The sequence below is a fragment of the Nycticebus coucang genome, chromosome 4 (assembly GCF_027406575.1).
Source record: "Nycticebus coucang isolate mNycCou1 chromosome 4, mNycCou1.pri, whole genome shotgun sequence".
Classification (NCBI taxonomy): Eukaryota; Metazoa; Chordata; class Mammalia; order Primates; family Lorisidae; genus Nycticebus; species Nycticebus coucang.
This window is the reverse complement of record NC_069783.1, coordinates 129141911-129156738: the sequence shown is the minus strand read 5'-3', so window position 1 is coordinate 129156738 and position 14828 is coordinate 129141911. Positions and strand designations below refer to the sequence as shown.

Here is a 14828-nt window from a genome sequence, read left to right as displayed (position 1 = left end):
GACTCAGCTCACTCTGAAGGCCAGCCAGAAGCCACATGACATGTCCTCAGCACATGCATAGCCACCCATGGAAGGGGGAAAGGAGCATGCAGACCCCCATGGCCACTGCACCTGGCAGTGAGGAGGCAGCAAGTCCTCCAAGGGAGTCCCCAGCTGTACAGTAAGAGCTAGTCGGTGCCTGCCACAACAAAGGCCTAGTGAGAATGCTGCCTTCTGTGTCTGGCCAGCTATGTCCCACGCACTCATCTGCCTGTACCCACATAGCACACACCCTCCCTTGTCACCATATTTGCACAAAACCACACCTTCCATGGGGTCCCTGAGCCACAGAAGTTCCTTGGTGTGACCACGTGCGATGGAGCACCAGTGCAGGGGCACCAGATAGCAGGACTATTCTGTCCTGCCTGCAGGGAGCCAGCATAACCACTCAACTCACACTCACACTCTGGGACAGACCCAGCAAACTCACAGGCAGACCAGCCAGTGTCCTCAGAGCCACAGAGCCATGTGGCATGGGCCATTTGTTGAGGAAATGGGGAAAGTCAGGCCAGCATCCTGCCAGTATATCCTGGGCCACTAGTGCATTCTGGGCTGGGTGCAGATACCCAGGACAGCATTTCCCAGTAGGCAGCCCCTGTGTGGCTGAGTCTGCCGTGGACAGCGGCCCCGGCTCAGCTCTTTGCTATTACCCTCTGTAGCAAGTGGGGAGACGTCTATGTCCAGAGCCATGTTCAGGTGGGGAAATCACAAAGGGACCGCACTTCTGCTTTTCAGTCTTTTGCATTTTCCAAGTTTAGTTTAATCAGCACATATTTTTTAATGAAAAAAAAAAAACAACATTATTTCAAGAAAAAAAATATTTTCCAGGTAGGGGAAAATCAAGACTGAAACTAACCTATGAATGACAATGAATTGAGCTTTCATGAGAACAAGGCATGACTGCATGCAAACATTTGAGTTCTTTCTATTCTGCCCCCTACATAGGCATTCCATGCCAGGCCTGGACGGGGAACAGAAACAGAGTGGCCAAGACCATCCCTGCCCTCAGCAGCCGTTCCAGAGGCCAGTGAGACGACAGACCAGAAAAATGTGCTTTCCTTCAAGCCCAGCTTTGACTCACCAGCAGAGGACACCAAGGAACCCCTCACCTGGGTATGTGACCCTGCACACAGCACACAGCCTGGAGATTTCACGCAGAAAACCCTAACCTCACAGGACTATGAAGATTGAGTGAAACAACAAAGGGCCTAGTTCATTAGGGCTCAACCCACTTGACATGTGGCCTGCGCCTGGGACATAGCAGTCCTTGGCACCAAGGGAGGGCAGCCAAAGTCACCATGCAGCTCTGAGCACCTGAAAACCCAAGTATGGCTTCCTTTCCTCCCTCTGAGCCCCAAGCCCATCTTGATCTGACAACTTCTGAGTCCAGCCAGAGGTGAAGGCTGGAGCTCTACTGGAAATCCAGGAGGGAAAGTTGACAAGGTCCCAGGAATTTAGGTATAGCACCAAACAGATCAAAGTGAAACTAACTAAAAGAGAGAATGAGAAAGGTGCTTTTGAGAAAAAAAATAAATTCCCTTCTAAAACCATTCAGCAGATAAAAGAATAGGAAGGTCACTCTTAAAACCCAAGCTAGAAGCCTGGAAGATGAAGCACAAGAACATCTCAAGTCTATAGGAGACCATGAGGGAGAACTCACAAGGACAAGGCCAGACCAAGCGGATGAGCAGAAGACCAAGGAGAGGAGATGAAAGCAATGGACAGATGGAAGAAGGGGGCTCTGAGGAGGGGCTGTACCCACAGATGAGGCCCTGGGCTCTGCAGCAGGCACAGAACAACCTCCCCAGGAGGGAGAAGAGTCTGGCAGCCCCTAGCACCTCGTTTGCAACGGGGAACAGAGACAGGGTAATGTTTACGGCACTGAGATGTGCCAGGATCTCGCTCCACAGTAAGGACCGAGGAGGGATGCTTGAGCATAAGCCAGAAGCTAAAAGTCCACTACTGGTGTAGTCCATCCAGTGACAGATGTGAGGAAGGGACTGACCAGGCCACAGGATGCCAGTCTACAGAGGAACTGACTCCCACTGAGCATGGTTGGAGTGGAGAGAAAACGTGAAGGCAAATTGCACCCTGATGGCTGTTAAGGGCTCTTGCACTTGGGGGGAGGGTGTGGCCACTCTAAGGTACTAGTAAGAGTCTAGAACTAAAAACACTAAACTGGCCCAAACCAAGAGAGGGGATAGAGTATTACAAAGATCATATCTTACTGGATTGGGGGTAGGGGCAGAAGAAGGGGAAATAGAGCAAATTAGTGATGGAAATAGTGCATCTTGGTGATAAAGATGGTAAAGAAACAAATAAATACTGAAGGAAAATGTTCCTAATTATGAGAATGGGGAAGGGAAGATAACCCTTTGTGGAACAGGAGAGTGAGAGAGAAATGATGAGTAATAGGCTGATCAGAGCAGAACAAGTGAAGCTGAAAGGCAGGAACAGCAGCACCGGGACACTCAACAGGGATGGGAGCAGGGATGGCATGCAGCAACCAGGAAGCAACAAGCACAGGAGCAGATCAAGCGCTTCACACGTCAGGGACAGCAGCACAGGGACACTCAGCAGGGACGGCAGGACAGCAGCACAAGTCACATGCAGAAGGGACAGCAGCAGGGACGGCAGCACCAGGACACGCAGCAGGGACAGCTGCAGGGACGGCATGGACGGCAGCACAAGTGACACGCAGCAACCAGGAAGCAACAAGCACAGGAGCAGATCAAGCGCTTCACATGTCACTGAATCAAGACAGGCTGAATGCTCACATTAGAAATAGACCAGACAACAGGGTTAAAAAAAGCAAAACTCAAAAATATGATTTACAAGAACACTTAAAATGAAAGGGCAAGAAAGGTATCAGGTAAATGCAAGCTAAAAACCAAGAACAGCGACAGCAACAAAAAGTAGCAGTGCCATATGACAGCAGACAGATGAGGTATCTACAGAGAGACTGACCAGGCCACAAGATGCCAGACAGGCAGGGTGTGTACAGAGGGACTGATCAGGCCACAGGACACCAGACAGGTGGAGTGTCTACAGAGGGACTGACCAGGCCACAAGATGCCAGACAGGCAGGGTGTGTACAGAGGGACTGATCAGGCCACAGGACACCAGACAGGTGGAGTGTCTACAGAGGGACTGACCAGGACACAAGATGCCAGACAGGCAGGGTGTGTACAGAGGGACTGATCAGGCCACAGGACACCAGACAGGTGGAGTGTCTACAGAGGGACTGACCAGGACACAAGATGCCAGACAGGCAGGGTGTGTACAGAGGGACTGATCAGGCCACAGGACACCAGACAGGTGGAGTGTCTACAGAGGGACTGACCAGGACACAAGATGCCAGACAGGCAGGGTGTGTACAGAGGGACTGATCAGGCCACAGGACACCAGACAGGTGGAGTGTCTACAGAGGGACTGACCAGGCCACAAGATGCCAGACAGGCAGGGTGTGCACAGAGGGACTGATCAGGCCACAGGACACCAGACAGGTGGAGTGTCTACAGAGGGACTGACCAGGCCACAAGATGCCAGACAGGCAGGGTGTGTACAGAGGGACTGATCAGGCCACAGGACACCAGACAGGTGGAGTGTCTACAGAGGGACTGACCAGGACACAAGATGCCAGACAGGCAGGTTGTCTACAGAGGGACTGACCAGGCCACAGGACACCAGACAGGCAGGGTGTCTACAGAGGGACTGATCAGGCCATGAAACACCAGACAGGCAGTGTGTGTACAGAGGGACTGACCAGGCCACAGGACACCAGACAGGCAGGGTGTATACAGAGGGACTGACCAGGCCACAGGAAGCCGGACAGGCAGGGTGTGTGCAGAGAGACTGACCAGGCCACAGGACACCAGACTGGCAGGGTGTGTATGGCGTGGATGTGGAGAAAAGGGCACACTTCTACATGCTGGTGGGAATGCACACTAATACGTTCCTTCTGGAAGGATGTTTGGAGAATACTTAGAGACCTAAAAATAGACCTGCCATTTGATCCTATAATTCCTTTACTAGGTTTATACCCAGAAGACCAAAAATCACAATATAACAGAGACATCTGTACCAGAATGTTTATTGTAGCCCAATTCATAATTGCTAAGTCATGGAAGAAGCCCAAGAGCCCATCAATCCATGAATGGACTAGCAAATTGTGGTACATGTATACTATGGAATATTACGCAGCCTTAAAGAAAGATGGAGACTTTACCTCTTTCATGTTTACCTGGATGGAGATGGAACTTATTCTTCTTAGCAAAGTATCTCAGGAATGGAAGAAAAAGTATCCAATGTACTCAGCCCTACTATGAAGCTAATTTATAGCTTTTACATGAAGGCTATAACCCAACTATAGCACAAGAATATGGGGAAGGGCTAAGGGAGGGGAAGGGAGGGGGGAGGTTGGGTGGAGGGAGGGTATTGGGTGGGGCTACACCTGCCGTGCATCTTAGAATGGGTACAGGTGAAACTTACTAAATGCAGAATACAAATGTCTGCATACAATAACTAATAAAATGCCATGAAGGCTATGTTGAACAGTTTGATGAGAATATTTCAGATTGTATATGAAACCAGCACATTTTACCCCTTGATTACACTAATGTACACAGCTATGATTTAAAAATAAAAAGAGTACAAGCCCTGAAATACACATGAATTCTACAAAAATGATTCTCTAAATATGGTCTCTGCCTGAGCAGCAGCAGGAACTTGTTAGGAAAGCAAGCCTTGGCCCTGACCCAGATCTACTGCATCAGAAACTGCATTGGATGGGCATCCATGCATTGGTCTTTAACAAGTCCTGCAGGTTCTAATGCTTGCTGAGGAGTAAGAACAACTACAAAAAATGGAGTTTCTGGTCTCTTGCCCAATAGACTCTGGACTAGAGCATCTATTTCTATTGTATTCAATACTAATATGAAATCAATAGATAAACAACTGCATACCTTTAGAAGAGAAAAACACAATTAAACTCAAATGGAGGGATAAGGGAGAGAAGGGTCGGGGGAGAGAGGAGGGAGGAGGACTGATGTGTTGAGAGATAACTGAAGGATATACTGTAGCCTGGGTGAAAGTCTCAACTATAACTTGAACTTTACATAACATCTAAAAAATATAACATAATCATTCATACCCTCATAATAATCTGACATAAATTTTTAAAAGAAGTTCTTCTTGAGGGAAGCAAATTGGATAGCTTTTTCTTCTGTTGAAATGACTAACAAAAGGTGCACAGGAAAATCTTTGACATTTGCTGGAGACAGAGGAACATTTGTTGATATTAGGGCTTCATTTATCACCTCTAATGAGAAAGATGGGAAATAATAATTTAGCTAGAGTGAGTTGAATAGTGAATACTAATGAAATATAGAATAGAAATATAAACAAACTATATAGTTTTTCAGAGATGGAAAGAGGAAAGATAAAGCATACTGTAAACACATTATAAAATACATTGAATGGCTTTACAGAAAGTGTTTAAATTGAATACATGGAGACGTGATTAATTTCAAAGAGAATGTGTATAATAAATGAAGGCACTGGAACAGTGAGGAAATACCAGGCCCACGTTTTTCAAAAAATTATATATACTGTGAATCAAATAAATATCATAATATAGTGCAAATTGGTTATACAGAATACATAGTTCCACACACACACAAAAAAGGTTGGAAGTAGAAGGGTCCTTGCATAATGTTAGTTCCAGAAAGCCACATGGGAACTTAGTGCTTCGGGTCTCTGCTAGCCTGGTGTTTGCAGAAGTGACAATACAGTGTGGGGTGTAACAGTTCCCACAGACCTCTGAGTGTTGTGACCCTGGGTGAAGCAGTCTCCTTTAGCTGAAGTATATTCTCTAAGAAGGTAAAGGCTGAAGGCTGTCAGATGACCATACCACCCATTCTAATTCTGAGATGGATTAGTGGACTATGCAGCACAGCATTCATTACACTCCACCCCTTTGGCCATTTGGATGTACTTCTTCATGTAAGTTCAGGGAGTGGCAACTTCATGGTCATTATTTAGGGAAGAAAGGTCAATAGGATGAAATACTTCTTAGAGCACTGACAATAGGTCAGAATTTAGCCTCTTCTCCTGAAGATCATCTCAAGATCACACTGAAATATGGTCTTCATCCTCCACTGTCTGCTCTCAATGCCACTCAGCCCTGCATAACCTCTGCTAGTGGGTATGATTGACACAGTAGGTGGAGCTTGTTCTTCATCCCTCAGTGTTCTGATCCTGGTCATTACATCATTTTCTTTTCATATTATGGCTGCCACATTTCACCATTTATTGTCAAAATTGAGAAACAGACTATCATCAGTGCCTAGATGAATCAACTGCATGCCAGAACTGTCTCCACTTCTGCTGTGATACACCCCTATTGCATGGGTCATATTAAATTCCAGATCTATGATATTAAATGACATGGGAGAAAACACCTTCAATGTATATCTATGGAATGTCTTAGGAGAAGAATCACAATACAGACTCCAGGGATTCTATAACAAGGCTATTCTCTCCATAAAGAATGGGGGGGTGGGGCCTTAGTGTGTGTCACACTTTATGGGGGCAAGACATGATTGCAAGAGGGACTTTACCTAACAATTGCAATCAGTGTAACCTGGCTTATTGTACCCTCAATGAATCCCCAACAATAAAAAAATAATAATAATGAAAAAAAAAAGAATGCTCATATGTCATGGAGAACTAGTTCCTGGTTTGTTACTGAGTCATATAGATGTGAGGTGTTTAACCACAGGGTACCCAGTAACCTCATTTCCAAAACATACCATTACAAGACTGGTTTCATGGCCATACTGCCCATTCTAATTCTGAAATGAATTAGTGGACTATGCACTAATTAGTGCACTTATGCACTAATGACTGATTTTACTAAGTCATAAATTCAGATATATATAGTACTGTTATATGGAGTTAATGGTCCATTAGATATCAAACTGAGGTGTGTGTGAGCCACATGACCAGATAGTGCAGATGTTAGAATCATCCACTATTACTAAATCAACATTGCTATTTTAGTCTGAACCTATTTTCTGTTGGGGTCAAGAGGTATCCTGTACCAGTAATACAGAGGATAAAAATTTTTGACTTTGACTTATAGATAGATTGGTATGGAGTGTTGATAAAGCCAAAATTGAACCACATATTCATTATAAACATCCTTGGTATCCTTGGAATGAAAGACACATGAACTGTATCTAATATGACTGGAATTGCAAGCAGGAGATCTGGTCATCCAATTTGTGTACAAGAAAAAGTGGGTTAAGGTGGCAAGGCCATCTGGTCAAGGGCTTTGAACATAAATGAAAAGAAGAGTGGAGACAGGCATGGGAGGACATGGAGGAAAAAAACAAGAAACATGAATTTTTTTTTGGTTTCCTAAGTCATAGAAGATGATTGGAAAAACAGGTAAGCACTTCTTGAGCCATGTAAGGTTGCATCAGCCACCTGATGGAAGGATGGACAATTAACCGTGTGGCTGTGGTGAAAGAGATAGCAGAGCTCAAGGAAGTGAAAAAGTTATTCAAGGAGCTTCAAAATACAGTAGAGTTGAGCAAGCAGAAGAAAGAATTTCTGAAATTGAATACAAGGGTTTTAAATAATACCAAGCATTAAAAGAGGCAGAAAAAAGGAAAACAAGAGCAGAACATTAACTGTGAGAGTTGTAGGATCATTCCAAAAGTTCAAACATCTGAATTGTAGGGATTCCTGAAAGAGAAGAGGATGGTCCTAAAGGCACAGATGTTCTACTCCAAGATATTATGGAGGAGAATTTCTGAAGCATTATAAGACCTACAGAAAATCAGATAGTAGATAGTTTCACAACCCCCAGCACAACTCAATTCAAACAAAATATCTCCTAGACACATTGTAATCAAGGTTGCCAGAGTTAATATGAAGAAGAAAATCCTGCAAGCAGCCAGACATAAGAAAAACATTACCTACAAAGGGAGAAATATTAGGATGTCCACATATATTTTAGCTGAAATATCTCGGGCTAGAAGAGGATGGTCATCTTCTTCAACCTTCTAAAAAAATACAACTTTCAGCCTAGGATCCTGTATCTAGCTAAACTGAGATTTATTTGTGATGGATAAATCAAATATCTGACACATCAACATTTTGAGAAATTTGCCAAAACTAAACCAAGTCCCCAGGAAATACTCAGACCCATTTCCCACAATTACAGGCACAAAGGTTTACCAGCAAAGTAAAGTCACTGAGAATTTAAACAAAAAACCTTAATTCTACATTGGTGAAAGTGTTAAAAAATATGCAGTGGACCTTCGAAAAACAGGACAGCCAAAACACTACAACACTTACAAATTCTGTCAATTAATGTGAATGGCTTATATTCTCCTCTGAGAGACACAGGTTGTCTAAAGGATAAAAAAACTCAAGCCAGGTATCTGTTTCCTACAAGAGACTCATCTTACCTTACAGTATAAAACAAGATCCAGGGTGAAGGGATAAGCATCTCTAATACAAGTAAATGGAAATCAGAATGAAACAGGGATAGAAATTTTATTTGCAGATATAATAGGATTTAAACAAACAAAGATAAGGAAAGACAAGCACTATGTATTTGTCACTGTGTATTTGTCAAGGGAAACAAGCAACATGAAGCGATTTGAATAATTAACATTTGTGTGTTCTACCTAAATGCTCTTCAATTTATAAAACAGATATGAAAATTTTGATATTTTCCTGCATTATAATAGTTGGAGATTTTAACACTCGTTTGGCAGTTCTGGATAAATTCTCCAAGAAGAAATTTATCAAAGAAATAATGGACTTAAACTTGACATTAGAACAAATGGACTTAACAGACATTTAGAGAACATTTCATTCTAATAAAACTGAATATACATTCTTCTCCTCAGCCCACAGATCATCCTCCAAAACTGATCATATTTTAGGACAAAAATCTAACTTCAACGTATTTGAAAGAATAGAAATTATTCCTTGTGTCTTCTCAGACCACTGCAGAATAAAAATTGAACTCAACAGCAGAAGTCTTTATACTCAAACAAAATAGAAAATAATTTAGGATGAATGATACCTGAGTCAAACATGAGACAAAGAAGGAAATCATCAGAGTTTTGAAACAAAATAATAATGGAGACACAAAATAGCAAAACCTGTGAGATACTGCAAAGACAGGTCTTAGAGGAGTAATTTATAACTTAGAAGCCTTCATCAAGAAAACAGAAAGTGAGAAATTCAACAACATAAAGGGTCATTTCAAGCAACAGGAAAAGGAAGAAAAATCCAAGCCAAAATCCAGCAGAAGAAAAGAAATAATGAAAATTAGAGCTGTGTTAAATGAAATTGAAAACAAAAGAATCATTCAGAAGATCAATGAAATGGAAAGCTGCTTTTAGGAACGATTAATTAAATTCATAAATCCTTGGCTAGCCTGACCAGAAATAGAAAAGTAAAGTCTCTAATAATGTCAATCAGAAATGATAAATGGGACATAAGAATAGATACCACAGAAATTAAAAAATCCTCAATGTTCATGACAAAAAACTCCATTCTCAGAAATATGAAAATCTGAAGGAAATCTGCCACCTTCCTACATTCAAGTAGAAAAAATTACAAATTTGGAATAGACCTATATCCAGTGCTGAAATAACATCAAGAATACAAAATCTCTCAAAAAATAAAAGTCCGGGACCAGATGATTTCAGATCACAATTCTACCAAACCTTCAAAGAGGAACCAGTACCTATATTACATAACCTTTTCCAAAGCATAGCATAACAGAGAGATGATTCCTGAGTTTTGTTGCTTATAGAAATTAAACTTTTCTTAGGGGAAACCTTGTGACTTTTAAATAAAACCAAAGGAAGAAGAGTTACTCCTTAGGGGAAATACATCCAGCTTTCTCTATTACAGTCTTTGTAGACACAAAATTGACTGGAAACTTTGAATTCTGCTGTCACCTTTGTATCCTAAGGGAGCCAAACGGTTTGCAGAGTGCAGAGACAATAGAACAATTCATTTAATGAGTCACTCTGGGAATGCAACTCTTGAGACACAAGAAATGTTAAACATGCCCCTGCTGGCCCCCACCTGTAATTCTTTGATTTCTGATTTTGTGAAAACTCAGGAGGGCTTCCCAGGGAAAGACTTTAGAGAAAAATAAATCTTCAGTGACACCAGCAGAGAGAGTCAGTGTGAGCAGGGGGGCTGGTGGAGAAAAACGAAAGAAAAGTGGGCACAGGCTTTGCCTTTACAGCAATGAGATGGGGACAGTTCTGCAGGTATTTAATCTATGAGGGTACAATCTCTATCCTTAGAAGATAAGATACTTTGAGACTGGTCTTTTCCCACTCTTCTTCAGTTTCCTGTTCTTTCTTTATGGAATTGATAATAGAATCTCTTTCTAGTAAGAGCTAGAAATGGCCATTTCTAGAATGTATCATTTCCTGGACAGTCTTTAGAGCTTCTCCTGTCTCCTAAACATTGTAGGTTCCTGCTAGATTTCCTTGATCCAAACATTCATTCATTAACTACTGTTTAAGGATCTCTTATTCACCAGGTATTGGATGTGCTGTTTTTAATTTGATCACATTTTTAAATTTACTTCCCTATTACTAAAATCACTGAATAGTTCCTATATGTTGTCATCATCAGTTTTTATTAAAGTGTGCAAAATATGATGGAAATAATATACTTATTTTTGACACTTGGCACTCAGGCCACTTTCCTTTGACCATTCACCAATCTCTTTAAATGTCTGGGAGAATACTGAGTAATATAATTTAAAGTAGTCCGCGTTTCCCTAATCATAAATGTTGCACAATTGTTCTGTTAATGTAGGATATAATGTTACCTGTGGGTTTTAAATCACCATTCTTTACTTGGTTCAGAAGTTGCCTGTGTACTTTTGTGTATGTCTGAAGATTCTCTGCCCTTCCTGCTAACTGCAGAAATGGTTATTCCATATACTCAAACACATTTTTTTCCTTGTGATTGTGAATCTACTTATGAACCTGTATGTGTGCTATTCTTTATTTTATTTTATTTTTTTTATTAAATCATAACTGTATACATTGATATGAACATGGGGCATCATACACTCGCTTCATAGACCATTTGAGAAGGCCATGTTAACCATTGTGATGAAAATGTGTGCTATTCTATGTTAACAAACATTATAAGACAAACTTCGTTCCCCTTACTAAAGTGTTACCTGCTCATTATTTATTAGTCCTATAAAATGAAAATGAATGTATTTTATTTAACCTTAAAACTCCACTTTGAATCTATATTCAGGCATGTAATGAGGTTCAAGATTTCTGTTCATGTTGTTTTTACACATTTGGTCTCACTCATTATTACACATGCAAGATTTGTATTTGTTGAGCCCTGACAACATGACAGGCACAAAGTGTATCAACATGCCTGGAAAGAAAAATAATGAGAAAAAACTGTCACAGCCTCAGACTTCAAAGAAACATAAAATTATCAACATGAAATTAACTTTAAGAGATATCACAGGATACTCTGCTGTGGGCCTCACACCTCTGCCCTCATGACACTCATCCTTTGCTCTCCATTTCACTCACCCTCAAATTCCCACTACAATACTCACTGAACCATATGTGTGTAGCATCCTGTTCTCTTGCCTAGAAAGTTTATTCTGTCCTTACTCCCTTGATTAACTCTGACCCACACTTCCTCTTTCAGATCATATATACATATATCAGAGAATTCCTGCCTTCACAACATTCCCATCTAAATTTTTCTTCATGATTTTTTTTCTGCTTTTAATTTAGTGACCCACTCTATGAGTCATAACATGTAACACAGAATATTGTTCTATCATCAAGATGTAAAAATTACTTTAAAATATCAAATTTGGCTTTTGGTTTTTCTAGATGATTAAATTTATACACATTTTGGAAACCTTCAATTGAATCTATCAGTTATATATGTTGGTGACTAACTTTGCTGATTCTAATACATATCCTACTGAGAGAATATCCATATGAGCAAAACTTCTGACATATACCTTGTATTTTATTTCAATTTGTTTGTGTGCTTTAATTCCCTCCTTTTATGTATATGGTCTACTCATTTTTTCTTCTTTGGAGAATTCACTTGGTGTGCATATTCTGAAAGAAGGAGATATAAGGATCTTCACTACTTACAAGTACTATATGGCAATCAAAACAGGTAAGAGACCTGACCTGATATTTTCAGAATGATCAGAATTACATCCTGAAGGCATTGGAACAGTGAGGAAATACATCCTGATGGTTGATTCTTGTATATGGGGTCTTGATATAAAACATAGGCATGAACAGCAGATTTATTGTTATGTTAATAATGTAAGATTCAGTAACCAGAATAGAAAAATGATAACTATCCCACCGTGTTTAATTTCATTCTTTGATGGATATTGGATATATTTACTGCTCCTACTATAGAGGTGAGGTACCTGCAGATAATAGTTTAAATAACTTTCTCAGGTCACTCCTTAGTATACTGTTGTATAAATATTTATCTCTAGAAAGACTGACTAATTAAAACTTTTTGTTCATTATTATTATCCTGTATGATGGAAAACTTAACATATCTAAAATAATTTTACTAAAAAGAAAACTTTAATAATGACAATGACAAGTATTATTTATTGAGATTATTTGTACAAAAAACTAGTCTTAAACCTCACACATGAGGTATACTAATGATCATATATTTAGAAAAATAACAAGATCCTAAGAGGTTACTTTCATATCAATAGGAAATGTCACATCACAGAAAAAGGAGTGAGTTGAAAATCCATGTGATAATCACTACTGGAGACCCAGTAGAATAAAAGGATTCTGAAAAAATGGATTATGAAAAAAAAAAAAAAAGATGGGCTATGTCTGCAATAACTTGAAAGATTCTATCAAGGAAGAAATCGGTTAATGACAAGAGGTTTAATATGAGAATCAAATCTAGTGAATAGATGAGAAAATAGAGGGATTGCTGCTAATTGGAAGGAAGTCTGAGCAATTCTTCACATTTCAAATACAAGTGGCCGCCTGCTCAACAAAGTGAATACAGTCTTTGAAAAGACTCTTCTGACTGTGAAGAATCATTATACTGTGATAAGTAGCCAAGGTGTAACCTGGCATTTTATAAAATGTTCCATTTATCTTCCTCCCTGACAGACACACTACTAGCTACATGGAAGCAGAAAAACACACAGAAGTATCACAATTCCTCCTCATGGGCCTCTCAGAAGATCCTGAACTGCAGCCCCTTCCCTCTGGGCTGTTCCAATCCATGTACCTGGTCACAATGCTCGGGAATCTGCTTGTAATCCTGCCCATATGCTCTGACTCTCACCTGCACACCCCCATGTACTTATTCCTTTCCATCCTTTCCTTGGCTGACATCTGTTTTACCTCCACCACGATTCCAAAGATGTTAGTGAACATCCAAATGTAAAGCAAAGACATCTACTACATAGGATGCCTCACTCAGATGTATTTTGTAATGATGTTTGGTGGACTGGATAATTTCCTGCTGACTGTGATGGTCTATGACTGGTTTGTAGCCATCTGCCACCCTCTTCACTATACGGTCATCATGAACCCCTAGCTCTGTGGCCTCCTGGTTCTGATGCCTTTTTTCATCATGTCTCTGGTTGCCATGGTTCATGTTCTACTGATCACAAGACTGACCTCTGTAGGCACTGAAATTCCACATTTCGTCTGTGAAATGGCTCATCTCCTCAAGATGACCTGCTCTGATCCCCTCGTTGATACCATCATATTGTATGTGTCAAATGTGTTTCTGGGTGTGTTTCCTGTCGTGAGGATCCTATTCTCTTATTCTCAGATATTCTCCTCCTTAATGAGGTTGTCATCCATGGCAGGCAAGTATAAAGCATTTTCCACCTGTGGGTCTCACCTCTGTGTGGTCTGCTTGCTCTATGGAACAGGACTTGGGGTCTACCTGAGTTCTTCTGGGACAAATTCTTCCCAGAGAACTTCTATTGCCTCAGTGATGTACACAGTGGTCACCCCCATGCTGAATCCCTTCATCTACAGCCTGAGAAATAAGCATGTGAAGGGGGCCCTGGGAAGACTTCTCATCAGAACAGCCTCTTGCCTGTGACACACAGATCACTGGTCCAGAACTCAGTGGACATTGTGGTCCTCAAAAGCAAATGTGAATTTCCATATCCTTGTTGTGTTTCTCCTTTTAATGATATGGTTCTTTTGTTTTTTTGCCAAAGCAACCAGTTCTCTGCTTTTTTACATTTTTGTTTTTGTTAAACAAATGACTCAGTAATTTAATATCTCTCCTCTATAACTGGGCCTTAAAGTGCTAATTTTAGTAAGTTTTCATAGAGCCATTCCTGAGATTTATAACTTGACAAAAGGATTTCATATTGGATACTGGTGCAGTTTTCTGAAAAATTATCCTCTTTCCTGTTACTATTCTTCTTTAATTTATATGTGCTCTTGCTATTTATGAAATAAATGTAATAAAAATGACAATACTGAAAGCTGTAGTCTTCCTCTATCAGAATTCTGCTTGTTGCTTTACATGTATGAAAATAATTCTAAAAGCATGCCTTTGAGATTTTGTTATGTGGGCTGCTCTTACTGGAATTAGATGATATCTCAAAGTGGTTTTGATTTGCATTTCACTGATGATTAAAGATGATGAGCAGTTTTTATATGTCTGTAGGCCATGCACTTTTCTTCTTTAGTGAAGATTCTGTTCAAGTC

At 40.6% G+C, this 14828-nt stretch overlaps 1 protein-coding gene and 1 pseudogene across 1 annotated transcript in view; one reads left to right on the top strand and one right to left on the bottom strand.

Moving 5' to 3' along the window:
• Nucleotides 1–2715, bottom strand: part of LOC128584415 (voltage-dependent N-type calcium channel subunit alpha-1B-like) — a 107705-nt gene extending 104990 nt beyond the window's left edge. The window contains 1 exon segment of the mRNA XM_053589384.1: nucleotides 2586–2715. Within this exon segment, the coding sequence (XP_053445359.1) occupies nucleotides 2586–2715 (130 nt within the window).
• A 10557-nt stretch (nucleotides 2716–13272) lies between these two features.
• On the top strand, nucleotides 13273–14208 carry LOC128584498 (olfactory receptor 7D4-like; annotated as a pseudogene).
• Nucleotides 14209–14828: the final 620 nt, after the last annotated feature.